The sequence below is a fragment of the Nomia melanderi genome, chromosome 7 (assembly GCF_051020985.1).
Source record: "Nomia melanderi isolate GNS246 chromosome 7, iyNomMela1, whole genome shotgun sequence".
In the NCBI taxonomy this organism is placed as follows: Eukaryota; Metazoa; Arthropoda; class Insecta; order Hymenoptera; family Halictidae; genus Nomia; species Nomia melanderi.
Window position 1 is genome coordinate 4,199,907 of NC_135005.1, and position 27,676 is coordinate 4,227,582.

General features: G+C 34.1%; 1 protein-coding gene across 7 annotated transcripts in view; it reads right to left on the reverse strand.

Moving 5' to 3' along the window:
• Positions 1-27,676, reverse strand: part of GluRIB (Glutamate receptor IB) — a 412,145-nt gene that overhangs the window by 20,424 nt on the left and 364,045 nt on the right. For all 7 annotated transcript variants that reach the window (XM_076369401.1, XM_031970793.2, XM_031970800.2 and 4 more), the window contains 10 exons: positions 21,099-21,231; positions 18,814-18,934; positions 17,134-17,298; positions 13,393-13,608; positions 10,239-10,346; positions 9,619-9,732; positions 9,416-9,536; positions 8,360-8,454; positions 7,606-7,829; positions 5,826-6,038 (listed from right to left, as the gene is read on the reverse strand). In XM_076369401.1, the coding sequence (XP_076225516.1) occupies positions 5,826-6,038; positions 7,606-7,829; positions 8,360-8,454; positions 9,416-9,536; positions 9,619-9,732; positions 10,239-10,346; positions 13,393-13,608; positions 17,134-17,298; positions 18,814-18,934; positions 21,099-21,231 (1,510 nt within the window). The remainder of the gene's footprint in view (positions 1-5,825; positions 6,039-7,605; positions 7,830-8,359; positions 8,455-9,415; positions 9,537-9,618; positions 9,733-10,238; positions 10,347-13,392; positions 13,609-17,133; positions 17,299-18,813; positions 18,935-21,098; positions 21,232-27,676) is intronic.

The window sequence follows — 27,676 nt, forward strand, 5'->3', positions numbered from 1 at the left end:
TACTAGGATCCTCGTATAAAAGTAAAATAGGAATTTTTAACTTTATAGCAGGCGCTCAAAACGGCAACCCTCGATCAATATGCAAACTTGAAGCCGTATGTATGTAGTATCGAATTATTTCCTAGAAAAGAATTTCACAACCGTTTAGAAATTCCAGAACTGTCTCGAGTCTGTTAGCAGCCTTATTGTACACGTGCACGAAGCACTTTACTATGAAGATGCGGGTTATAATTATTGAAACACAAAGTACCCATAACTTCGAAACAAGGTCAAATAGAACATGTTCGTATGAACTTTTTCATTGCTCTTGTGTCCCCGTTCACTCCTGAAACGGAACCCGCATGTTACAATACGTATAATTATGTGATAATTGTATAAGTTACTTGAATAGTTCTCCTCTCGATAAGTTGAAACATTACTTTTCGGTAGCCGATCAATAGGCTACATATCACCAGCGTTTAACAATCAGACACCTATAAATAAACTCCCTAAATCTTAAGCATTGAATATTTCAGTTTTTAAACATTTTATCATTTTTCATATTAATTCTTGTAACAATTATTAATAATTTGCAGAAAAAATTATGTTTTATATTGTATAGAATTCAAGTTTGAACTGATTGATCTCATGGGTATAACTACTAAATTTGTAGTCGACAAGCAATATGTTAAGATGGGTGATATAATAAAGCATCAGTTTAATTTTTGCAAAATACACTTGTATGGAGTAATAAAAAATATTTACATTTGTAATCCTTTTTATACAATACGTATGAATACATACATATTATATACGTACATGTAAAATTTAAACAAATAAAATTGCATGTTTTACATTTTTTACGCATACCAAAGACAATAACACTACACTCAAGAGATTAATATGGAACACCGAAATTTAGAAGCTTGTAAAAGTCAAAGGTATGTATTTTTTGCAATGAAACCTGCGGCGAAACACAAAGAAATTATAATCATTTATACAGTCATTAATAGAAATGCATAAGTTTAAATGTTTTGAAACAATGGTGGAAAGTGTAAATAAAACCAAAAGCTGCGAATTGAAAAATTCGTTCTTAATATAAAATGCATACAAAATGTTTAAAGAAAAGTCATTTTTGTCATAAGAAATAAACATTTATTGAATAAAGAAAAGTAAATAAATGAATTTTTCGCTTTCTAAATTTAAGTATATTGTGTTTATTTTAAAAATTTTTCTTCCTCTATTCCTTGAATATATGAATGGCACAGTGAAATATCGTAAATAATACAATCAATAACGTACAATATCCTCATGAATTAATCAAAAGGAGTTTAACTATAAAATGTTATCGCAGAAATGATTTCTTCGACAGTGGAATAAATCCATTGGCACCTAAAACATCATTTATTTCCTTTAACAATGTTATTAATTATTATTGTATAATAAAATTTATAAAGTTTACGGTTTTATAAACATTATTCAAATTAATCAACGTTTGCCAATATTTTTAAGCCGACTGAAACGCAAACGCTTAAATATCTCAATATATGAAAAGCTGAACTTATGCTATTTTTAAAAAAAAGACAGCTCACATAATTTCATGTAATAAAATATTGTAACCGCGTAGACTGTTGAAAGAAATGCTGGTAGCGAATGGATTAACCTATTTACTTTTCTAAATATTGCGGTGTTCCATATTAAGCACTGTTACCCGAAATGGAATTCTTTTGTACACGGAAAATCCGCGACATTGATGTTTATGCAAAAAAGCCGAGAGCTCGCATTAGGGATCAGCATGGAAATGTATTGTTCGTGATCCCTGTGGTTGATCGATGCCCGATGCGTGGGAAGGCGGATATGGAAGCGGAGAAAAGGGTGGAAAAAAGGAAGGGTCGGCCGATGTAGGAAATGTACGGCCTCGCCGGGTTTTGCGCGTGTCGCTAATGGAATTTTCGCCATGGCCCGAACGACACGCTCATTCAAATGAGCCGCCCTCGAATAACCGTCCGCCTAATCGCGGTGCCGATTACGTTACCTGCTTTAAATTACATCCAGCACGAGACTACGGGACGTAATCCGATTATATTGTGATAATTCTGGCCGCGCGGTTATAATCGCCGTTTACCGGCCACCGTGGTTGTAATTTAGACGGAGGAATTTGCAACAGTAATTATTGTGTACCTTAACCCTTCCTGAGGCCGTACCACGTAAATCATACTCTTAAAGGTTATCATTGATCCACTATCTAACTCCATGACGATGGGGATCGTGCGTTGAAGGACACCGGGACGAAGAAAGCGTTTACTTCTCCGTTCGTTTATACCGTTCGAGTGCGGAACGATTGTCTTCGATATGCGTAAAAATGCAGAACATTTAATTATAATTTAACAAACATTTAATTATAATACTTGTTATGAGTGTTACTTATAACATGTAAGTAATATGTAACATATAATAACCAGGGATTTAATCCCTTGACCTACAACATCGTGCCAGGCCCGCGACAAAAATTTTTAAGCGAATTCAATAAATCTGAGTGTTGATTATTTTGTTTAAACATAAAGTAAATATTACTTTCCTATTATCAATCGTTAACTTTTTGAGTAAACGCTGACATAGAATAAGTATCAAAATTTGTCCTTTCCCTAATGAATTATTAACGATAAAGTCGTTGCATGAATCATAATTGAGTAATAAATCATAGGGCAAGGGGTTAATAGCGGTATTAGACTTGGAAGTTAAAATTTGAATAATATTAATACCGGTATGAGATCTAGAAGGCTATAGCGAAACCGATATAACACGAAAGATCGAAATAAATATCGGTATTTTTTTCGGCTTTTCTATGTAGAAGACGTACTGCGATTTACGGTGAAGCTCCGATAAACGAAGCAACCGGCCATGACAATAAAACGCGCATATAGAAATTTATCGCTACATTTGTTATGTAGTTTATCAATAAACAAGGGTTGAAAAGCAAATAAATATTGTCATTTCTTTGACATCATTAATATTCTTATTCGTGACTGTCTGAGAGACCGTACGCAATGGAAACGCGGCTACTTTCACGATCATATTCTTCACCAATAAGAAAATTTCAATTAAAATCAATCAATAGGAAGATTTTCCTTACAGATAAATGAAAAACCGATATTGTAGTATCTCAGTTCCTATAAGAGTTATATGAAGATGTAATCGAACAACATTAGTTCCATTTAGATAGTCTCTAATGATAATACTTCTAAAATATGGTCGATAGTTAATAAATAGTTCGGTGTTTTCTTAATAGACAAAAATACGCTCAAATCTGGTACATCAGTTTTAATACGAAAACGGAATTGTAATACATTGTTCATCGCAATTAGCAACGTCTGGTCGGTAAGTAAAGAGTTAGGCATCGTTTGGGAAGACGCTTATTTCTTTCGCTGCGCTTTACCGCTTCTTGAATCGCCCCGTCGCTAATTATACACAGAAGTAGCCTTTTCAGAAACGACCGGGGGCGCGATCCACCAACCGTTGAAGAACTACGAAACGTTTACACAGGAGACTTTAAACGTCGACAGCAGCGAACCTCTTGAATCTTACCCAATTCATCCTATTAGCAGATTGTACGGTTGACCTGCCCCGAGGTAAAGGGAGCCATTCACAACCAAAGGCCTTTATGTACTTTACTGCCATCGACTGTACTTCGGAAAACGAAAACGGCAGTAGGGTTTGAACAAGTAAAGTGGATGGCTATAATTAGCCAGAAAGGTTGTTTAATACGCGAAAGTTTTTGTTACGCACATATATGGCTTATCCTCCTATTAAATCACGTTTAAGGGTTTAACGATCGCTGCCTTCTATTACGGATTTCATTGCTTCTACTGTTGGTTCTGTGGTTGGATAAATTGGTAAATATTTTTATGATCAGAATTCGTCAGGGGTGGAAAACCGTTAGATTATGTATTTCAGTTTTTAAAAGAGTTATGAAGAACCGGAATGAAGTTATAACTGTTATTCGGTATATCAGTTCTAAGCTATACTGATTTCCGCTCCGATTTTTCGGAACTGATATTATATCCGTTATATAACTGTTTTTCTTTGGTTCTAAAAGAAATGCGGAACCGAAAAGTAACAATTATAAAATTGATATGGAAACGATATTCCGAATAAAAGTTATTACTTCATTTCGATTCTTCATAACTGTTTTAGTCGCAGCCGCTGTATAACAGTTTCAAAAACTTACTTTCGGAACCTTTTCAATCCCTGGAATTCGTTATAGTTTTTTTTTATTATAATTTTGAGAAGACTATTAATGTTACGTCACAGATCCGGTTCGAAGGACCAAAAAATGTTCCGTAGGTAGCAGATTCGGCTCGAAGGACCAAAAATGTGACGTCGCAGTGTGGCAATCTCGATAGTTGCACGCCCGTACACGATTACTAACGCGGATTTAATTCCTCAGCTGGGGTTGTAAATCCCAGCTTTAACTTTAGGTCTCGTTAATACTCGCGACGCCTTGATTTCCAAATTTCTTCAGAAATCGACTGATTCGATTCTGATCTCCGAATGATTGAGATCAGACCACCGGTTTCTCACGATACTGAGAACCCGTTTTGATGTTGCGCGTTTCGAGACGAACGAATTCTCGAATTTCGAATTAGATGCTTCTTCGGAGTGTGAAGCTGGAGTATAGTTGTCCCGAACAATGGACTTGCAGAATCTGATAGAATCTCGTTACTCCGAACGGTTGAGTGTCTGAGAATCTGATCGGTATCTGTTTGGTGTCTGAATGACTGTTCTGATAAGTTAAATGTTCGTTTCTGTGTTGATAACTGATGTTAACTGATTGTCCCGAACGATGGACTTGATGAATGTCTGAATGAATGAATGATATCTCTTCACTCCGAACGGTTGAATATCTGAGAATATCGTCACTCCGAACGGTTCAGTGATTCTGAACTGATTTGTTTCTTGATTGAGAACTGATTTGTTTGTCCCGAACGATGGACTGAATGTGTTCGTTTGTCCCGAACGATGGACTTAACTAAATGTGTGAATGAATAAATGATATCTCGTTACTCCGAACGGTTGAGTATCTGAGAATATCGTCACTCCGAACGGTTGAGTGATTCTGATTAGTTTCTAACTTGATAACTGAACTGCGATTCTGATGCGAGTGCGATCCTGTAGGTGTTGTATAAAAATATTATATTGTTTTCTGTCGAGTGCGTTGATTGGAAAGTCGAAAATACCCAATCGGCGTATAATTCAAAAAATCGGGGGCGTCTTGGACGACGCCCCTTGGCCAACCCTCTTGATGCAAGGGTGAGGGTAATGGCCACGTGCGAGGGATCCTCGAAGATTTGCCGATGCCTTGGAAATTTCCTCCAAGTTGACTCATGTCTGGCGGAACCGTTACGAACGCGTTTCGCGTCGACCCTTCGGAAATTCCCGGTTTATGATATGGTCGGTTGTCTGTACGAACGAAGTAAAAATTCCAAAACTATTGTCTGGACATGCGCGGATTAATTAAATGATTTTATCATGGTTTAGGGTGAAATTGCCCCTTGTAACTAAAATAAATAAACTGAGTTCGAAAAAAGCTAATCCCGAAAATAAATTTGTTGGCACGTCCATATCATAAACGAACCTTCGAGGATTTTCGCCGTTTTGTTCCACATCGGACGAAACAGTACTTGTATCTATTATAGTTCAGAAATAATTAGGGCAAAGGATTAAGGAAACTGTGAATTAATGTAAATTAAATTTGAGAATTAATTTAGACAGTGGCCCTCGTTGCAACTAACAGCTCATGGTTCTGTAGGGTCACGGTTAAAGTTTGTACGGAAATTAATTATTACCTGGGCGATATGTCGCAACCCTGCTGCATGAATGCGGCCAACGCAAACCACAGGCTATTGATAATGCTGAAATCATTCGCCATACTGGAGGTTGGAATGTGTGGTGAACCTTGAGACCCGTGAGGATGCTGTAACGTGGGATCGTTTCTTGCGGACATAGAGGAATCTCCGCCGCTGCTCAGCGTCAACACCCTCCACTCGTATGGGGAAAACCTGCACATAATAGTATAACAAAAACTGCATTTGAGAACGTACATGTAGTACTTTCAGTTTACAAAGCAGCACAGGAAAACAGTCAATTTCCAAACGATGCTCTTCTCTATTAATTAATTCTGGGGCAAAAGTGCGCGTTTCATGCTACCTATGCAACTCCATTTAGTAGCCACAGAGTGCTCGAGTGCACACGTGCTCTTTCCGTTAAAAGTTTCTACAGAAATAATAATAATGCTGTATGATACAAAAGTTTAATTGAATTAAATTTCATGAATTATTATAATGATTGTACAATACAGAAATTACGATATAATAGTTTCATCTGTCCATAAAAATGTATGACACAGTAAAAATAGAATATCTTAAAGAATTTCCCAGGAATATAGGAATTTTGTAAGAAATTTGTTTAATACTGAATATTGTTTATAATATTATAATATAATTTGTAATTTAAGTATAAATATCTGCAATATAAATATTAGTAGTATAAGTCAGTTTCGCGAAACTTGTGATATAGTTGAAAAAAGAATAATTATCTCCAGGACTCTAAAATGTTAAATAAATGTTACAGATTTCTGTTTTTTAATGTACAATAACTCACAAACTACTTGAAATTTAGAAAATCGTCTTTTCAATGACTTCTCGTTTAACTTCATTATTTCGAATATTCTAAACGCGTTATCGTTTGTATAATATAATACTGTATCCTTTAAAATCAAAGTGAAAACAAAAACTCTGAAATTAAGCCTCAAGTAACGAAACTTTTTCGTTAATTCATCATGAGTTAACAGAAACACGAGGTAGCTGTGCGTTCTAATCATTCGAAGCATCAAATCCGCAATCACGTGACACCGCAGTTGCCCTTATCGTCCCTATCAAGACTCCAGTTAATCCCTGATCGTTTTGATACTGTGTCCGAGGAAATTACGCAAGATAAGAAAGAGCAAATAGCCTAATCGAGCTAACGTAAAAAAAAAGCAGCAACGATTTGTCGTTGGTAGTCGATACATTACGAGCGATAAATGAATGTGTAAGTCTCTTGATAATGACGGTGGTTCGCGAAGAAGCAAACTGGAGTTGGTCGTTGTGTAATTATCGTGGAAAGGAGGGCAGAAGGGAAAGAAACGATAAGTAGATGGGGGGTGAGTATAATGATCAGCACAGATTAAAATATCCAGGGCAACTTCTGCTGATTCGTGTCGGGAACTTTATTGCCATTTACTCATAATCTATGCTGTAGTTAATATACAACTGTGTACAGGGTATCCAGTAACTGGTGGTAAAACCGAGAAAGACGCGACTCTGCATGGAAACTATGCCAATTATAGAGACCTACTTTTAATCATTGTCAATGATTAATTATTATTATTGTTAATGTAATCATTTATTAAGTTATTATTTCAATCAGTGAAATGTAGAAATAAGCTTTATCGTTTTGTACTTTCCCTTTTAGAAAATGGAAATTTTATTCTATATAATATCGATCACATATTTTGTAATAATATATCGACCGAAACTGGGTTCGTGGTTATCGAGCGATTTTAGAAAGTACTTGAAAAGTACTTACCTGGACACGATAAACAGGACGATGGACACACCGATGTACGAGAATATTACGCAGACCCAGATTTCCTTGCTCAAAGGGTTTAAGAAGCTGAATACTCCAGGCTTTTGTTTCATGGGTTTCTTTATCATAATACTGATACCCAAAGACATGAAAGGTTTGCTGAAATCAATCACTCGTTCTCGTTCCGACGTGATTGTCATGGGAGCTATGGCGATATCTGCCTCCTGCAAAAATAAATATTAATAAAACATCCATTTTACGAGAACGTTTTTTCAATTTTCCTAGAAAATTACTTTATCGTTTTCGAAACGAATAACTTTAATATAATCTGTCTTATAGCAAAAATTAACTCTTCTGAACCTCTTATCATGAATCAATTATTTGAAAGTTTAATTACATTCCAAATTCAAATGTTTACTTTCTGAAGTTTTCTTATCAAAAGCATACAAAACGAATGTTCTTTATTTCCATTTTTTTTCGGCACATGTCCGCCAGATGTAGTTCATAATACGGCAAACAAGGTTGAAGAGCTTGCAAGCTCGAGGCATCTGGTGAACAACTACCGAACTTTATGGAGCAAGATAAAACAGCTCGTTCGGCGTCTGTATCGTGTCGGTACCCAGCGATCAATAGCTGAATCCTCCGTAGCTGAATTAAATTGTTCGAGTTGAACCTGTGCGCTAACTTCTGGTGAATTACACTTCGAAAAAAGAACACCTAACTGTGGATCACTTTGGAAATTGTTCAAACATACTTTGCGAATCAGTTCGCCGACCATTCCGTCCCAGCCGCCACGAACTTCTGTATTCTCCATACCATACTTGCCATCTTCAACAATTCGTAACTCGTCTGAAACGTCAATGAACAAAATGATAACGTTATTTTAAATTGATTGATTAGCTAATTTTAATTTTCAGATTAATAACTATTATCTTAGTTTCTATACAATTTTGAATAAAATAGAATGTTTTCAGTCTTCTTCAATTATTAAGGGCGGGGACAAACGTGACCCTGATCAAGTAAAAAACCTGAGCACTTATACATCATTTGTGCAAATTGAAAATAAAATACTTTAATGACCATACCATTTTTGAAACTTTTTTATTCCTTTATCGTTACCTTTCTTTGTTATTTTTATTAATTTAGTGATTTGTGATAAATATAAAATACGTAAAATGTTGGAAATTACATTTGTTTATTTTTCATGAAAGGATTTGTAAATGTGAAGTTACAACCTTTTATTAAATTTTGATGATTATGCCTTTTTCGCATAAAAGACCAAATCTAGATAGAAAAATATGAAATGGTTGAGAATCGATCTTATAATATATATTTTTATTAATAAAAATTTACTTCTGATGATGAAAATATAAAATGTTCTTGTCTTGAGACATGAACTGTATTGTTGTGATTTTATGTGAAAAACCAACTAAATTTTTAATCTAAACTTTCTCAGAAGCATTTCTTTAAGACTTGGCTACCGTGTCAGATCATTATTATTCTCTTCTACTTACTATGTATACGCAGATAACTGTGAGTGAATGTCAGATAAATATTCAAAATCGTTATATTCTATACAATATTTAAACTATTTAAAACTTGAGTTTATTTAACATTAACACAATTAAACACAAATGTGAACAAAACCTGATTTTTCAACTTTCCAATTTTCTTTTTAATTTCCTCTTTATGGGATATTTACTTTTTGAGGAAATGTTTCTATCATGACCTATGAGATTAAAACAGATAAAATATTACTATTTTAACGATTCTGATTTAAAGTTACGAATAAACTGTTTGGCACACTTACATGTTATCCCCAGCTTCTTTGCTATGAGATCAGCCAAATCTTTGCAGTAACCCTCGTAACGATCATTGCCAACCAACATTCTGCCTATTTCTGACTTTTTCTCCATGATGTACGGTTCCTCCTATATCACAGAGTTAGGAAGCTCGTTAATCTCATTTTAACAGTAATTCAATGCGTCTTCACTTTATGAAGAAATTTCTTACCACTATAGTGGTGACAATGTAAGTCTTGTTTTTCTCGATTTCCGAATGTGGTCGAAGACGAATGTATTTTGCTGCGATGGCTTGGAATCCGGCTTCATCAGTCCATTCTGCAACCTTGAAGATATATATAACGATACATTATACAAAATTATTTATAAACTATTAATGAAGGAAATAAAGTATTTATAAATGAAAGTTTATCGTATTATTTAGTGAAACTTTTCAAGTCATATACATTAAAAGAAATCAGATATCATAAACATAACTTTCAATTGAAATATGCATGAGATGTTTTATAGTTAAATAAAAAAAACTTTTAAAAATATTTTATATGTAGATAAATTTAAATTAAAATTTTAAAGGTTCGAATTGCCTAGAAATTTTTTACACAAATGAAAATAGTAATTAATTGATGAAAGAAAAATAATTAAAGAATAAATATTTCTATTTTCCTTATTGCGTATTACACTTGTTAGATCATGTGATTTATTGATATAACAATCAATATAACAATCATTTATCTTTTGTGTATTTTACATATTCGAATAAGTATTTTCTGTCATATTGAATGTTAAATGGAATCCATCATTTGACCATATATTACCACAAAAAATATTTACTTTCACCATAGCACTGTTGACTGTCATCTCGACGACATGAAGAGTGTAATTGTGGCGGCGACCGTCATCATTGAAACGTATTTCTCCAGTTAATCCTTCGATTTCGACCTGTTATTAGAATATAAAACACTCTTAGCCTGCAATTATTTCTTGTAAAATAAAATAAACCATTATTTATTTTTACGTCTTTTTATTTTAATTGTGTACTATTTATGAAATCGGAACATTAAAGTATTGGAAGTCACTTAAATCAACTATGTTAAAACTCATTCACATCTTATTAAAAATTGTAAAAATTCGATATCTATATAGACATAAAAATTCGTCACATCATTTCTTAATTCCTGATTTATTGACCGATGATAATGAATATACCTCCTATACTTTTATTACAAATCGTATAAAATTCGAAACTGAAATATTAAAGAATGGCCATACTGATAACTTTTATGATTGGATTTAATTTTTCAAAATAAGTATAAAAAAATATTTGAACTGAATTACAATTCTTTTTAGATTTTCCAAATTTTTCAGAAGGACACTATTGGAGAAAACAATACTTTCATATTCCTTTATCTAATTATTCTTCCGAAAATGATTTCTTAAAAGCTTTTGCTTTCAAAAATGACTTTTCCTGAATGTTCACGTTCAGCTGAGCTTATTCTTCTGTCAAAGAAACGTATTTTTTAGAATGCTAACGACTTTCATGATATCGACAAGTTTTCACGTTTGGGCAACAAACCATCAAAGAGTCGGTAAGGCTTGGAGGACTTCCGGTGAACTCTACTATACATAACATATGTATAGAGTGTGGCGAACGATGGGGGACGATCAGACGTAGACGCAGGAATTCCGTTAGAATCGGAATAACCGCCAATTACTGTCAGGAGCAGAGAGACGCCCGGAAGAGTCCCCAGCAATTTCGGTCGCCACGGGTATTCGAAACATATTGACTATTTCTACGTTTCTGTCCGCGTTCAAGAATTTCAAGATGAATTACCGGCCGGTCTGTGTAACTTTCGTCATTCGACTAGAATCGACGATGTTCCTGTCCGAGTGTCATACACACATATTCACTTTCATCGGAGTACTGCTAAATCTGTGCCACTTTGAATCCGAGTATTTATTCAAATTATTCAACCTTATGACATGCTAAAATTATTCAACACAATTACGATAAGTAATGTTCAACTATAAGACATACGTTTTTAAAAACAATTTTATTACTTTACAATATAAAGGAATAATCAAAATGATTAGATTATAGTATTTCTAAACGATTAGTTTATTATTGATAATTCTTCGATTACTAATTCATAATATAACTCCCAGATTGCGGATTTCTAAGTAAAATTAACATTTCTTTAAAGTAATTTGAGACAACAAGAAATAGATTACTGTTTATTTTTTCTTAAGAACATTTCTAAGCGAAAGTAAAATAGTGACATTTCAAATTTTTCTGAAGCTACCTATGTTTTATATTTCATTAATCTGGTAATCAGTAATCCAGAATTAAATAGAAATTGACTTGTAGTCAACCACGTTAAAAAAATGTTTTATTTCATCAGACTATTTAGAAATAAATATACATTCTTTCAGTGAATTAATTTCTTTATCATCGTGTTTTTTAACACTGAAGGTTACAATAAAATGAAAAAATAAAAAATGGAAAATTATTAACTGTATAACATTTTTTTCTGTTAATAATCTTACGATTAGAAAATCATAATATGTAGAATTTTTTTGATAATTCAAATTCATATTGATTCATACTAATAAGTTACAGAGACTCTACATAGATGCGAGCAATATACAAACTTAGTTTATTAAATATAAATATAATAATTCAGAATCTAAAATGATAATTTCACCCTCTAACATTGTGAAAATAAAAATCAAATTTATTATGTCATACTAAATTATATTTTATAAAGTAATGCAAAGGTAAGGCTCACGGTTACTGTTATTAATCTGCAAAAGCTATTATGAAAAAAACATTTTAATGCTATCATTTTTACGTTTATAGCGAAGCACGTAAGAGAACTGATCTGTTTTATGAAAACGTTATGATTCCTGGTGATCTGAATAAATACTCGTAAAGTTAGTTTTACCAGTCGTTACGTCTTTTCGTCATATTAAAACATAGTTTTCATGCGGTTTAGTTTGATTTCTCATATTTTTTAAGAGTGAACATAAACTTGTTTATAAATCAAAGTCAATAAAGAATTTAATGCCCGTTATTGGAACATAAAATTTGGTTAAGGTCGGAATAAGTGGTAACTACTGAAATCGCAACTAGTAAATACAATATAGAGTATTCTGATTTAAAGTTTCATCAGTCTCTTATCAACACATTAAATATTTAAAAATTTTATTTTTATAGACAGTAATAACGAGTGTTTTAATTAAAAGTCGTTATAAATTATAATAAATGTTTATACAAATATTGAATATGTGAGTAATTAAAGTTTAAATATGTAAGGAATTGTAAAATTAATGTTACAGTTTAAGCTTTTCGAAGTTATTAATGGAATTCAATTTGCATTTCTTCATTTTTTGTGTATAAATTAATTTACAATTAATTATAATTTATTGTCACTTACTTTACTTTTACAATTCCTTACATATTTACACTTTAATTACTCAAATATTCAATATTTCCATAAACATTTATTATAATTTTTATATAAATAATAAATAAATTTATAATTAAAATAAATTTATTCTGACTTTAAATTGAAACACTCGTTATTACTTACCATAAAAATAAACATTTCTATAAAAAGACATTTTTCTGCTTCTTCCGATCAATACATTTCGAAAAATACTTAACGAGTTAATTATGAAATTTAGTTTAAAGAATTTCTGATTGGGTGTACAATGAAAACAAATAATAAAGTGTATACTTGTCAAACCCAGGGCAAATGAACCTGTAATATATTCTAACGAAAAATTACAGTAAAATGAAGAAGAATTACATGTTTATCTGAAAAATACAGAATTCATCGTTGAAAAAATTAGTACTATTTTAGGTTTTAAGATGACGCGTATACTTGTGGAACGTAGTTAACTGATTAATACTTTAAATTAGATTTTCTTTTGAAATATTTTTGTGCAAAATGAGTACATTATTTTTATTGGACAAATTACTCACCTTCCTCAGTAGTCTTGAAATTCTTTCGCCATATTCGAACGCCGTTACCCAGCCACGACTATTATTGCAATCTAGTGCTCGAGTATCGTTCGTAATCTGACTGCTACCAGGGATTCCAGTCCTTCTGACGTTGCTTTTGTCCTGCTTTTTTTTCAGAAACTTGTTGAACGCTTCCACGAGAACAAATACGGCGTCGTACATCAGCGCCGCTTGTGCCTAATGCGAGAAGATTACCGGATGAGTATTCGAAGTCTACTACTATGATGATTTTCGTTTCAGGGTGAACAAAAAGGGGGTCTTAGCATTCTTCATTCGCAGCAGTTTCTAACGTGCGCTATGATACACGTAATATTTAATTGTTTACACGTGATGTCATTTAATTATTATTTAATTTAACCCTTAAATGGCTAGAAAGAAAACTAAAATAAAAGGCCGCTTTCGTCCAATTTATATATTTGTGTGTTATTTCATTTTATTTAATTCATTAATCACAATATTGTTTTTTCGAACATTTTGTGCATATCAGTAAACAATAATTTTGATTATTATTAAAAAACTTTTAAACGTAGGTAAATGTGAAAATGAGTTCAATGGACCTTTTTGGTCTTTCAAGAGTTAATTTAATTATAACATTGTCTGAGCGGTGTTATATAAAAATATTAAGGAGGTTATAAAGAATATTTGCATATTGATCAATATTGATTAATCTTTTGCCATTCTAGATATGCAATTGAACGTATAGCGGTTACTGTTTTAGCTTTGAGTTGTTACAAATTAAAATGTCCCAATAGTGGCGCGATTCTGTTTTACACGTTATATTATTATTGTCTAAATTAGGATCTATTTACTGACCTACTTCAACTGCGCCGTTATTTTAATGGTCAAAGATCATAGAGGTTTTTGATTATTAGTAACTTGACTCTAAAATTCAGAATATTATTCCATCCTTTTAATTTATGTATTAGTGCGAGTAGTAGAATGTCCCCTTAATTATCTTCCCTTTTCAAATTCCCCCTTCTACGTTTCAATCTCTTACATGTTTATTAACAAGTTTCCCGCTACTGTTTCTTTCGACAACATGTTCTCTTGAACACAACATATTCCTATTATGAAATATTAAAGGTACGTAACAAAGAAATCTAATTAACTTCTTGAATGATACTTTTTGTTCTACAACTTTAAATAAATACACTCGCAGCATTCATTTACCTTTATGTGAAATACGAAATGATGGTTGTTAGAATTACATTAAGTTGCTTAGTAATAAATTAGTGAAGAAATTGCTAGATACGGGAACTGACTAGATCGATATAAAACTTAAACTGAAAATTTTTATATCGAGACAGAATACGTATGAAATGACGAGAAACAATTTAACAATACAATTTTTTTTAAACCCCACGTCATTGTTACCCAATTCAGTTTTTAATTTGACGCAAATTATTTTTCTCTTTTTACACAATTTGGTTAGTTTAATACGAATTGAAAAAACATTTATTTCCTTTTCGCACAATCTGGTTTGATTTAACACAATCGCCGAAATTGTAACATGAATTTTCATACGGTTTATTACATTATTTTGCTAATTTTCTCTATTATCCTAAAAATACAATGTATTTTTTTTACACGAAATATGTTATACGGCACGTATCTACCATGTGAAAACCAACTGTTTGTATACGGATCAGACAAAATCTTCCCTTTTTATACAAGAAACAAAACAGTAAACATTTCTCCATTTGATTCTACGATAAACACTTAAATAGTATTAACACACATAAATCATAACTTTCATTTGCTTTATAAAATATTAAATATATTAAATCAAATTATATTAATAATTTCATAATATTATATTAAACTGAAATACATTATTCTCAATGATTTACCTCAATTTTCATTCACTTTATTTTTTTATAAAAATAAATATATATATTATAATTTTATAAAATTACCCCCACAGACTCTGTAACAAGAACAAAATGTCGAACATCGTGTCGGTTAGCCAGGAAGCGGTCCGCCGGTCGTCAAAGCGATCGACCGGTTTCAAAGTAATATGGAACAGAATTAATTACGAAGCGGAATGCGCGGTTTCGTCGATCGAGCCGAATTTTCGAGCGTCGACAGCCGTTTCGTCGGAGTGAAAGTGGCGGAAGTTCCGCATCGGTGCGAAGAGCGGACAAAAACCGCGCGTGGCAAAGTTCCTCGGGTTCTGAAGTTGCAGGAACGCGTGAGCGTCGTTTCGTAATCGTCGTAACAATTGAAATTATGCGGCTTACAGGGGGTGGAAGCCGAAGCTGCGCGACGGGGACACAGCGAAGTTACCTCGGCCACGTTTCCGGACGCCGTGGTTGAGCTGACTCGCGCGGAGAAACCGAGAAAACCATTTATCGTCGGTTCGGGGACGTACGCAGATTCACGGTTACGGCGGACACCGTCGGGCACGTGGCCAAAGTTGGAGGAACCGGCCGCGGAAATTGTGTGACGATCGATCACGGTAATTGATGCGTCAGGCGCTGTGCAGTTTGGTCTTTCGACCTCCTCTAGGCTGCTTTTACATATCGAATTCGGTGGCGGCGGAGTTGAAGCGGTGTCATTCCTAACTCTAGAGTTTTTGATGATTGCCAGAGGTGGATGGGAACATTGAGGTTCTTGCTTGTGATAATTGTTTAACACGTTCCACTCCACGTGTACCATTTGTGGCACAAGTGCAATTTTGGTAAGAAAACATTTGTTGTGAAACATGTGTCAAAGAATAGAGGTACACGTCGCGAAGCAGCGACAGCGTAAGAAAATAATATTAAAATATAATACCAAAAACTTGAATGTAATTTAATATTTCATTTAAAACATCAATGCAATTTATCAGCAAAATATAACCGAAATTTCCGGTAGCACTGAATATGTTAATCTTTGCCGTACCGATGACTCTAGACAGGGGTTGTATAGTTATGATACCGGTTTTAGTCCTTGAAACAGTTATTGAAAACCGTTTACAATTTAAATAAGCAACAAAATCTATTTGACCTCGTAAACTATTCAAGAACAGGATCAAAATAGAGTCTTGTATTATATCTTTCCACAGATAAATGAAAACAGAATGAGAGTGTTTTATCTAAAAATATTATCTACAAAGTTCCAAGTAACTATTTCCGAAAATCAAACAATCAATCCAAAAAAAGAAAATAGATTCAAAGAACAAATGTAATCTCCCTCAAATCATCAATTTTCATATGTGACTCATCACACGTCTAAACTTTCACTACAAAAAAACACCAGAACGTTTCTGATCTTCCATCATAACGTGTAACACCGAATCACTCGGTGAACAGTTACATACACTCCGTCGCCAAACGATATTCACAAGAAACCCGCCGACCCTGCCAGTCCTTCCAACTTAATGCAGAAAATTGCAGCGTTAGACGACGCTCGACGGACCGTGCGAACGCCGGATAGGTGTTTCCCCGGTGAGATGGTTGTACAGGGTGACAGACACTAACCGAGGCAAAGAAAAGTTATTGAAGGAAGGAAGAGTGGTGGCGGAGGGGCGTGGGTAATATCTTGCCAGCGAATTTCGAAGAGAAGAGAAGATGATTCTGCCGGTGAAGTTCGCTGGGAAGACGAGAAGGGGAGGGGCGCAGAGATAGCAGACAATTTCGCGGAGAAAATTTTGTGGTAAGATGGTGGAAGATTCTGTCGGGAAATTTCGTGGGGAAAAGCGTGAACAAGGGTCATACGTACGGAAATAGATTCGCGGCCAGCTCCTTGAGACGTCGCTGGGTCTCGGCGATGCCAGCCGGCCAGGAAATCTTTGACGTACGGTCTGGTGGTGTCCACGATGCGAAAACCGGTGATGTTGATGGCCCCGTATTCGATCACCTCGCTCTCCCATCGGTCGTCCATTATCTGATTACACGAGAACGGACCGTTAGATGTATACTGTCACTGGAAAAGGCACGGGACCGTCCGTGCGATCTGGCGCGTTGCTCCGTCGCGTCCCTCCGCCTTCGTTGAGACGTTCATGAGAATAAAAGAGCCCACGGTGGTTTACGGATACACGACCAGGTTGTACGTGTGACAGAAGGATTCCGTTTGTCTAAGATTGCCTGATTTCGAATCAAGCACAGAACGTCACCTTTCTGCGACGAGCTCTTCGATTGCGATCACCCGATGTATTGAGACAAAGGAACGCAACGAAGACATGGGAAAGGAACGATTTGGGAGGAAATGAATTCTGGTGGATTACTGGTGAAGCTGGTGTGATTTTATTGCTTTAACACATTGTTAATCGGCAGTTTTAGGCAGAAGCTATCTTATGTCACTAGTTATTATTCCGTAATTAATTATGAAAGTGAAATAATCTAAATAAACTTCAATATACTTCATTCATATATAATGAATTGAAATGAAACTTCGGTCACGTTTCTTATGTAATTTCTAACGTTTTGCTTTTGAAATATTCCATACTGCTCTGCATTTCAAAAATTGAAATCGCTATCGCAAATGCAAACACGAGTTAACTTGTGAACTATCAACAACGTGTTAACTCAGTTGAACGTTGCCATAATGGCGACTTTGGGCTTTGATATATAAAATTGAATGCGAATGAATAATTTAATTATTGAACTAACCAGACTGACGCAAGGTTTCTTTTTTTCTAGTGTTGATGACTTCGATGCGTAATTCAGGTTGTTACGGAAAAAAGAAGTTTAAGACAGTCTCGTCGGTAAAGAGTTGAAAGGAAATTGTCGACCGTTAATGAATATGATCATTTATTTATTACTACTCAAAAGTACACGAAGAGCGTACAATTACGTTATTGGCTTATAATGTTAATTACGTCCGTTGTTTACTTAATTGTAATTACTTTCGATAATGTATTTTTAAAGCGATGAGGCCAATAATTTTATCAGTAGCTATATTTTTATTATAGAATAACTAATATTTTTTAATTGATTAAAATATATATATATAGAAATTAAACCGAAAACATTGATATTTTCAAACTGGTGCAACTTCTATGGCCATTGCAGTATATAACTTTCTTTTATGTTCCTAAATCATAAAATAAATAAAGTTTATAATCACATTTTGTATATATTTCAATGTTATTATAAATTATCATGCCATGTTAATTTGATTTCAATATTCAAATAATTGTATGAAAAGTATATTAATCAAACTGTTATATGAACAGAACATAAGCTTTAAAATGTTCTATTAAAACAGACAAACAATTATTATTTCGTTTTGTATGTCTTGAAGCATATTGATGAGTGAATATTTCATTTGTATACAGTACTTGGAGTATACTCAAGTGTTTTTAATTGTTTCAAAGGTTCTCGAATTGCGGAACAAAAGTGAGACGTGTTGCCGATGTCGATCGAGTTTTAGAATTCCATTCATTCAACGAGCACTTACCAGACCACTCAGCAAATAGTGATACGTTCTTTTTCCCAGTGTCACATCCCTCACGTGTGTCACTACGATATCCTTAGCCATGTCGGTGGGACAGTCGAGTACTACATACTTATTGCTCCATCTGTAAAAAAGAAAAATTCATCGATCAATATTTATAAACTCCTTGTGAAACATTTATGGATGCAAGGCAGGAAATAAATGTTAGGAAGATATTTTCATCAAGAATCCATTTTTACCGTTATTAAAATATCATAAACGTTGCAAAAATCCTTGAAAGATCCATGTAAGTATCAATAATACATCATAGTTTCAGATGCACACTTTCTTAAGCGTTAGTAATTCTTTAATAATTGCTCCCAATCACTTTATTTTCTAGAAATGTTATAATACTTATAAATAGCAACACGTATGGATTGATAAAATATAAATATTAATATAAAATTAATAGTTAATTAATGTATAATAATGGTACAAACAGATTAAACTTACAAAGTTAAGAAACCATTAGTTACTAAAAATAACATCACATAAATAAAAGAAAAGAAAAAAATCTATTTATACTGCTAATATAAAAATGATTATTTAACATCACACAAAAACTTCAGTCTTTATTATAACAAAGGTTTCAACACACAGTTATGAGATTTTATTCATCAATCACTAACGCACTTATGTGACAATATAATCATGACGCGACTTGCGGCGACAATTTGCAGCGGCGACGTTTTGTTTTCAGTAACTACAATGTTCATTCTATTCGGGCTCATTGTCAGTGTTGGTTGTTGATTACCCAGGTCGTGGAAATGCGTAGCCGGCGGTAAATTGCAGCCGAGATACGTGGTGACCACTCGCATCCCCACAAAAGTGTGATCCGTCAGATTGTACGAATGCGGACAGAATTCCCCGTCCGAAAAATAATCGCTATACTAGGGCGTTAATGCACGTCGGAGCCATTTTTGTAGAAAATTTGTATAAACGGGTTTCGAAAATTCTTCGATTCCAATTTCAAATACCGTCTTTCACTTTTATCGTTCCATTTTCTATTGTATTTATAGCTTTTCAACACTAGATTTACGGAATGCGTTAATTACACGCATATCGAATTTTATAAATATAATTTACTATTCTTTTTTTAATTGTCCATTTTTAAACCTCTAATATCCATGATCTAAATGGACCATCAAAACTGTTAAGAACAATAGAATAAACTTTAGACGAAATATCCATAAACCTAATGTTGAAATTATGAACACTTATAACGTAAATTAGATTGCCATCTAACACTAAGTTGAATACTATTTTTGTGTTTTCCTTTTAACCAAAATACGATTTTCTCAGTATTAATGTAAAATTTTGTAAATTAACTTTAGATGTAATGAGAGTTTAGATTTGTATTGGATGAATTTTAAAAAACTGAGAACTTAAAAACTTATTGAACTATGGTATTTAATTTAATGAAATGTCAAAGGAATATGAAATAAAAACTTAGTGAACTATGGAATTTAATTTAATATTTCATTGTTTTCCGAAATGAAAGGCAAAGAACAATAGATTGTAGATTATTCATACATGACTTATTTCAGAAATATTAAATTATTCCAAATATTACTGATAAAATGTCATATAACAACTTAGTGTATTTAACAAACGTACGCACAGAAATTTAAATATTATTACGTAAACTCTTGCGATGAAAGTACTATGAATGATAAACATTGTCTCAACCTTAATGTTCTGGTGTAATACTCTGATACAGAAGAGAATCCTCATTTTCGTATATGAAGTTAAATAACAAACACCAAAATTGCTAATAAAACAATAAATATTGCAACAACAAATGGTTACTCAAATAACATTACCTAAAATAAACATAATAAAGTAAACAGTAAATAAAATGAAAGTTTTAAATGAATAATCAGTCTAACAACAAAAACATCCTATCTTAGTACTTGAATTGTAACTTTCCCTTTTCTCTGTTAAATATAATATAATGAACAATAAATAATTCTTCGTTTCACACGCAACTTTAAAAAGTTACATTCATTTTAACTTTGGAATGTACAATAACTGTATGTAGTAAAAGAAAGAATCTGAATATACAGCTTAATTTTCTTTGTATACATAATTTTTCTCATAAAAATCTTTTCTTTTTATCAGTTGCACAAAGATAATAAAAGAATATTCAGTCATAATAGTCAGTCATGTCCTTTAACTTTCTAACAGTTCATTAATTCATACACGCTAGTTGGTATTGCAAAGAAATCAAATTATTTCTAAAAACTCACCGGTTGAGCTCTTCCAGACTACGCAGGAAATCGATTGCATCAGTCACATTCTGTATTCGTTTGACAGTTTCCACCTGGAACGACTCGTTTCCCGGTTTCAGGCCCTGATATATCTGCTGCAGCCTGAGCAGCCCTGTAACAAAGATGAAATTTCCTGTCAGCCTGTCCCGTCATGAATTCGAAAATCCTCGACGCTCGGAAACACGACCACGCGGTTCACCGCTCGTCATTATGTATGTGTTATAGAATTTTCATCTACCAAAATCTACGCACGCACGAGTGTGCGGCATAGCGGCCGCAATTCATTGGCGGAGTCTATTTGGACTGCGGTTCTCAACAAGACTGTAACATTATGCAGTGATTATATCGGAATCTTCTTCAAATTTCACCACGATAAATTAATTATCAATCGAATTTAGTATTATGAATTATTTAAGGTATAATATGCGTCGATTGATGATTATGTAATCCTTTACCAATTAATGTTTTGTTTCTTAATTTGTTAACCGAATATTTGTTTTATCATTAATATTCGTACAAACAGAATTACGTTTGGATAAAATTAATTTGAAGTCGTTTGTCTCATAACTCAGGTGCATATAAGCTAGTTTATATTATTAAAAGCAATTTGATCTAACTTATGTTATTAGAAGTAATGTAATCTAATTTATGTTATTGATGATATAATTTAATAATTTACCAATATAAAATACCTATTTTAAAAGGGTTATATTTTTTCATATCAAGAAAAGAAAAAATTGAATGGTGTTTATAATTATTAAATTCAATTTAAACTTTTCATCGTGTTTTGACTCGATAATATAATGTAAGGGCCTAATTGGTTTCGTACGTTGTCTTACACTATCAGGTGCCTGAAGGCTAATTATCCTGAAAGATGTTACTCAGTTTCCCAGAGCGACACGTAATAAATTGTGCTTCAATATCCATCATCGCTCTATTCAAACCGTGAAAGCGAGGTTTACGATGCGGAGAATTTTACGGCTACCATTATTCGATTTTAACAAAGAGTGCTCTCAGCGGACAACCGATTAACTCCAGACCAAGTCCGAGACATCGCTATCTTGCTGTACACATTTGCTAAGTATATGGGATTCATTATAATAATTAATTCGTAATCATTTTCGTAACCTATACGTATGCTGTTTTAATCAGCAGTTCCTTAACCCATTAAATGCGGAATTTAGTGTAAAAAATCTCTTATTGTGCAGGCAATGAAATCAAATAATGACGTGTATACTCATCAAATGCAGGCCAAATGCACTTATAATATATTCTAATGAAAAACTAAAGCGAAACAGAAAATAATTACATGTTTATCTAAAAAAATAATACGTATTGTGATAATTATACGCGTGTGATTCTGAAGTATAATATTTCTCCAAAATTTCCATATTTTTCCAAAATTTGTTATAATATCTTTCGCAGTAATTTCTTTTTCCAAAAGGGAGAACTATATATTTATAACTATATTTTTATTGGAGTCCTATAAAAGTCAATTTTATTTCGTTGCACATAGGTTCAAATGAAAGATCATTTTGCTGTTGTTAAAGTTTTACTTTCATATTAAATGTACATTTAACAATGAACAGAAAGTGTCTTTTCATTTTCGTAAATTATTAATAGTATTGTAAATCTAATAGACACAGCCGTAAAGAAACGAAGTTAACCCTCCAAATGCCATAGGAAATTTCCATACATATTTGAGAAATACCAGACAATATTAAATAAAAATACACGATTATAAACAAAAATTTATATCTCGGTCAATTTTGATCATAAAGTCTTTGCACAATACTAAAACCATGTTAGACTTCCTTTACTATTAACAAAACCAGAAAGAAACTTTTTGCGAGTGCATGAAGGTGCGATATATCTTTGGCACTCAAAGGGTTAAAGGACATATTATATCTCCTATATTTTCCACCAAAGGGCTACGGGATCTAATCACCCTTCTCGCACTCTATTTCTCTCCTTCCTTCTTAATTTCATACTCACAACAGACTGATTAGCAACAAATCTCAATTAAATTCTTACATTCATAATAGCTTCATTTTCACATCCGAACTTACCCACAACACAATCTAACAAATTGAAACAAATATACCCATACCATCAACACAGACTGCCACCCCCAGAACCTACAATCATCAACTCGTCCCGTCTGCCGAACCCCAGCAAGCATGGTCCAACACACCCTTACCTCTACCGAGAGCAGGTATTCAAACGTCTTTCCAATTTCGATCAATCCGGCAGCGTTTGCCGTTGAATACAAAGGACGCGATATTAAACGCCACCTTGTTTGCCGATCGAATCGGCTCGGCTGGGCCGGACAATTGCGAATTCGGGATGGAAGGATTGACGGATCCGCGGCATACGCGCGCGCGAAAACGTAATGCAAAGAGTATAAATTGAAAAGTCAGGAATGAAAGGACGGACACCAGGATCGTGTCAGGAAAATGAGGGTGGGGGACGGCGCGTTGGAAAAGTCAACAGCGGGGAGGGTCGGGCACGTTTGGTGATGTCGTCGTGCTTTTTTGCAGCGCCATGCGTGAAACTGATGGCCGGGTTAACGAGCGGCGCTCACGTGTAAGCCCACTGGCACGTCATAAAAGAGCCTGCATTTCAACGAGCGCCACCGCAGCTTTTCGCGAACATCGCGGTCCCGTTCCGGCGTTTTCTTTCTAGCTGTTTCTTGTGGCAACAACGTCCCGACATCTCACTCGACCGATCTGGGAACGTCGTGAACCCTTCCACCGCCGCTTTTCCGTCCGACGGAGTTTCCGCGCATTATCGCGGGTTTTGTCCGAACACCGCTCACTGCCAGTGAATGTTCGTGATTAGTTTTCTATAGTTACACGTCATACACGGCTACCGTAATTCCCTTGCGACGAATCGGCTGAAGAAATGCACGCTTGCGCGGGGCAGATAGTTTCGAGGCTAGGGTCCAATGAGTGAGTTATTATTATTATTAGTTTTGTGGCAGGTATTTTTTGGAAGTATTGGTTTTGTGATAACTACTTATTGAAAGTATTGTAAGAACACGGAAGCTCATCTGTTCGTTTATAAAAAATTGTAATTTAATGTCCTTACCCTTATTTCGCCATTCTTATAAAGAATGTAGGTTACTTTAATTCTAGGTGACAATATAAAAAATTCAAATGTCAGTGTGTCAGGTTTAAACATTACTGGAACTTCACATACAATATTTCTCGCGTTACTAAAACTCAAATTACACAACAAAATTACATCAATCTGCAATACAGTCTCCGAAAAACGCGACACGAAACGAACATTAAGACTCGATTTCATCCACTGCATCCACGCAGGATCCGTGACGTGCTTCAAAGACGAGTTGTCCGAGTGCACTTGAGCGTAACGTTTGCGAGTTCGTTGGCTTAAAAATGGCGCGCGGCGCGTCGCCCGCGGATCGCGTACAAACCGGCTTGTTACGACTCCCTGTACACGAATCCCTCTTGAACCTAGCTCGGTATCAAGCATGATCGCGATGAGTTAACTTTGAAGCGTCAACGTTCGTTTGCGAAACAACGCGAACGCACAACTCGCCGGAAGTCGTTTAATCAGTTGAACGGAACCTTTTTATCCCCGCGCAGTGACGCCGCTCAATTCAATCATACGAACGATGTCATTTTCACGAGCAACTAAGCTCCCTCGACCGATTGAGTAATTAATCCTTCATGGCGGGACTGGAGAATCGGTCCACTGTTACCAATGTTTAATTTCGCGGGCCTCTGCTTGGATTTGAATCTTTCACAGCAGTGGTTCTTAACACTTTGTTGACCGGCAATTTTATGCAGAAGCTATCCCATGTAACCGATCATTACTCTGTAATTAACCCTTTGCGGACGAATTTCCGCATTTCACATTGTTCAATCTTCCATGTTTGGAAATCAAGTTAGAAACAAATGATTGAACTATTAGAACAGTAAAAAATCAGTACACAGTTTCCTTATTCTCTATGATTTAAGCATTCAGTGTTTAATTTAGCAAAATGTGCAAAAGGTTTTGTATACTTTCAACAATCTTTGTCCGAAAAAGGTTAAATATGAAAGTGAAGCAATTTAAATATGCATCAATATACTTTCTTCATATATAATCAATTGAAATGAAACTTCGGACATATCTTTATGTAACTGAATATTTTGCTTCTGCAATATTTTATATTGCCCTGCATTTCAAAAATTGAAATATCTAATGCAAGTGCAAACACGAGCTAACTTGTGACCGGTCAACAATGTGTTAAGACATTATCTACTAGCAGTTATGGAACTATTTGTTGATAAAGAATTTCTTAATTAGCCATTCTATTGCAGCAGCAGTTGTCATCCTGAATCGACAGATGACCTTGAACAGTACAGCTTGAGTATTTGTTTTTAGGATTATTGCAGGAAGAAGATTGTTAAGTCGCTCTTTTATACACACGATTTATGTTAAATTTATCAATGAGCAATTTAAGTTTAACTTCATAACAGCTTAACAGGTTTAGTTTTAGTAAACATTAGTTTTTCTTCTTAGTCTTCTATCGCTTATACTATGTCTACGATTAGTCTAAAGATAAAAGATTGATAATAGACAACTAATATTGAATTTGTATCATAAAGAAAAATATATCATGTAGATTTGTTGAATTCGATTAAATGTTTTCACCACGATTTTGACGCGTCATTATAGCTCAAGAGGTTAATATTAGATTTACGAGCATTTATTCTACGGATTGTTCTACTGTTCCTAAAAAAATTGATATTTATTCATGTGAATCTTGGAGATTAGAAGTTTAAAAGTAGACAATTAGAATACATATGTATTACGTATATGTATTATATATACGTAATTGCATCAATTGAAATCGTTGTAAACATTCAGAAAATAATATTTATAAAATTCAGTATACGTCAAATTGACGCGTTTCATAAACCTGGTGTTATAAATCAAACAATTTCTGTATTGTCAGTATACCCGTTACGTTTCTCGCCTTTTATACTTGCAACCAAACGTGTACCGTAGCTTCGAACGTGCTAAGAACCACTGCTTTGGAGGGTTCTGCGATCCATTATATGTAGATCGTTGGTTCAACTAAAAAGGGGGCCCCGCGGAAACGTTAATTTCGTTCGATCGCGTGAGAATGAGGCTGGAGTAGTCTGCCGGAGATTGGATTAAAAAGGGGGTTGGGATCCCATTCGGTCGGGACCAGGGGCTTTTGTAAATATTCGCCCCCGGGAGTAAATCTGCCGAGTTGTTTTGTGGGAACGTGTGTACTGGCGCAATGAATGGCGCGGAGATTTATTGAATGTCTGGAACCGCGATCCGTTATGCGAATATTCTCTGTACATTGAGCTGAATTTAAATAATATTGATATAGTACCTGAGCGACTGCGCGCGCATAGAGAGATTCATGGTTTTTACGTAAATGCGGGAGCGCGATTGAATCCGAGCAAGCCTTGTGTAATACAATTCTCGTTGTTCTCTTTCTGTGTCGGTTACGATTTCAATTACGGAGTGTTGTTCCATTATTTAAATTCTAGCCAGTGCATTAAATGAAATATATTACACTCCCAAAGAAAAAGATAACACATGCGTGCTATCTTTAATTTTTCGTGTTATAATTGTTGGTCTGTATTCATTTGGGTATTTGTGTTTTTATTAAGAGAATTCGTCGAAGAAAATTCAATAAAAGTTATGTTTATATATTAGTAGACGATCGCCTTTAAGTATCATTTACACTTTCCTTATGCCATAATTATAACGCGAGAAATTGAAGATAGCACGCCTGTGCTATCTTTTTTTTGCGAGTGTATATAGATGAAGAGGTACGTTCATTGTTACATATAAATGGTGCACGTTTTTACCCGTGGAAATCCACGTGAATCATTTTTACTGAAAGTGATACGGTTATTTGTATTTGACAAACAATTTAGAATAAACTCGCCGTCAAAGGATGGTGCGATTGATGTACAGAGAAGAGCAACGTTATTTATTCTTTATGTAAATGGAAAGGGCAAACGATCTGATGCATGTGACAGTTTTGATCCAAAGAATATCCGTGTGATCCATATTTGAATTTGATTTTCTTTGAAGTATTGCTATATTTACATAATCTTTATTGCACTCTTTCTTTTTGGATTTTCACTGTAATTATTTTACAGACTTCTTCAGTGCATTATTACATTTCTGAAAACTAGATAAATACTGAATTCTTCAACTACTATGTAACAGAAATTAAATTTTGAGTGAGCATTACATGGTACCACAATAAGATAGAAAAAATATTTATGGAAATACGATAGAAATGTTCAAAACATTAATGTAGATACTACACTAATTATATTAACGAACAATACCCAACTCTTAATACGTTTTATTAATCAATTTATAATATTGAATTCCATTCAATTATGTCCATATAAAATTTATATTGCATTTATTAGTAACAACAGTTCTACTCCAGAATCACTTTCATAAAAGGAGAAACTGAAAATTATCCTTTTCACAGCTTCATTCCTATCGTGTTCATAAATCCATAGAACAAATTCAACATGGTT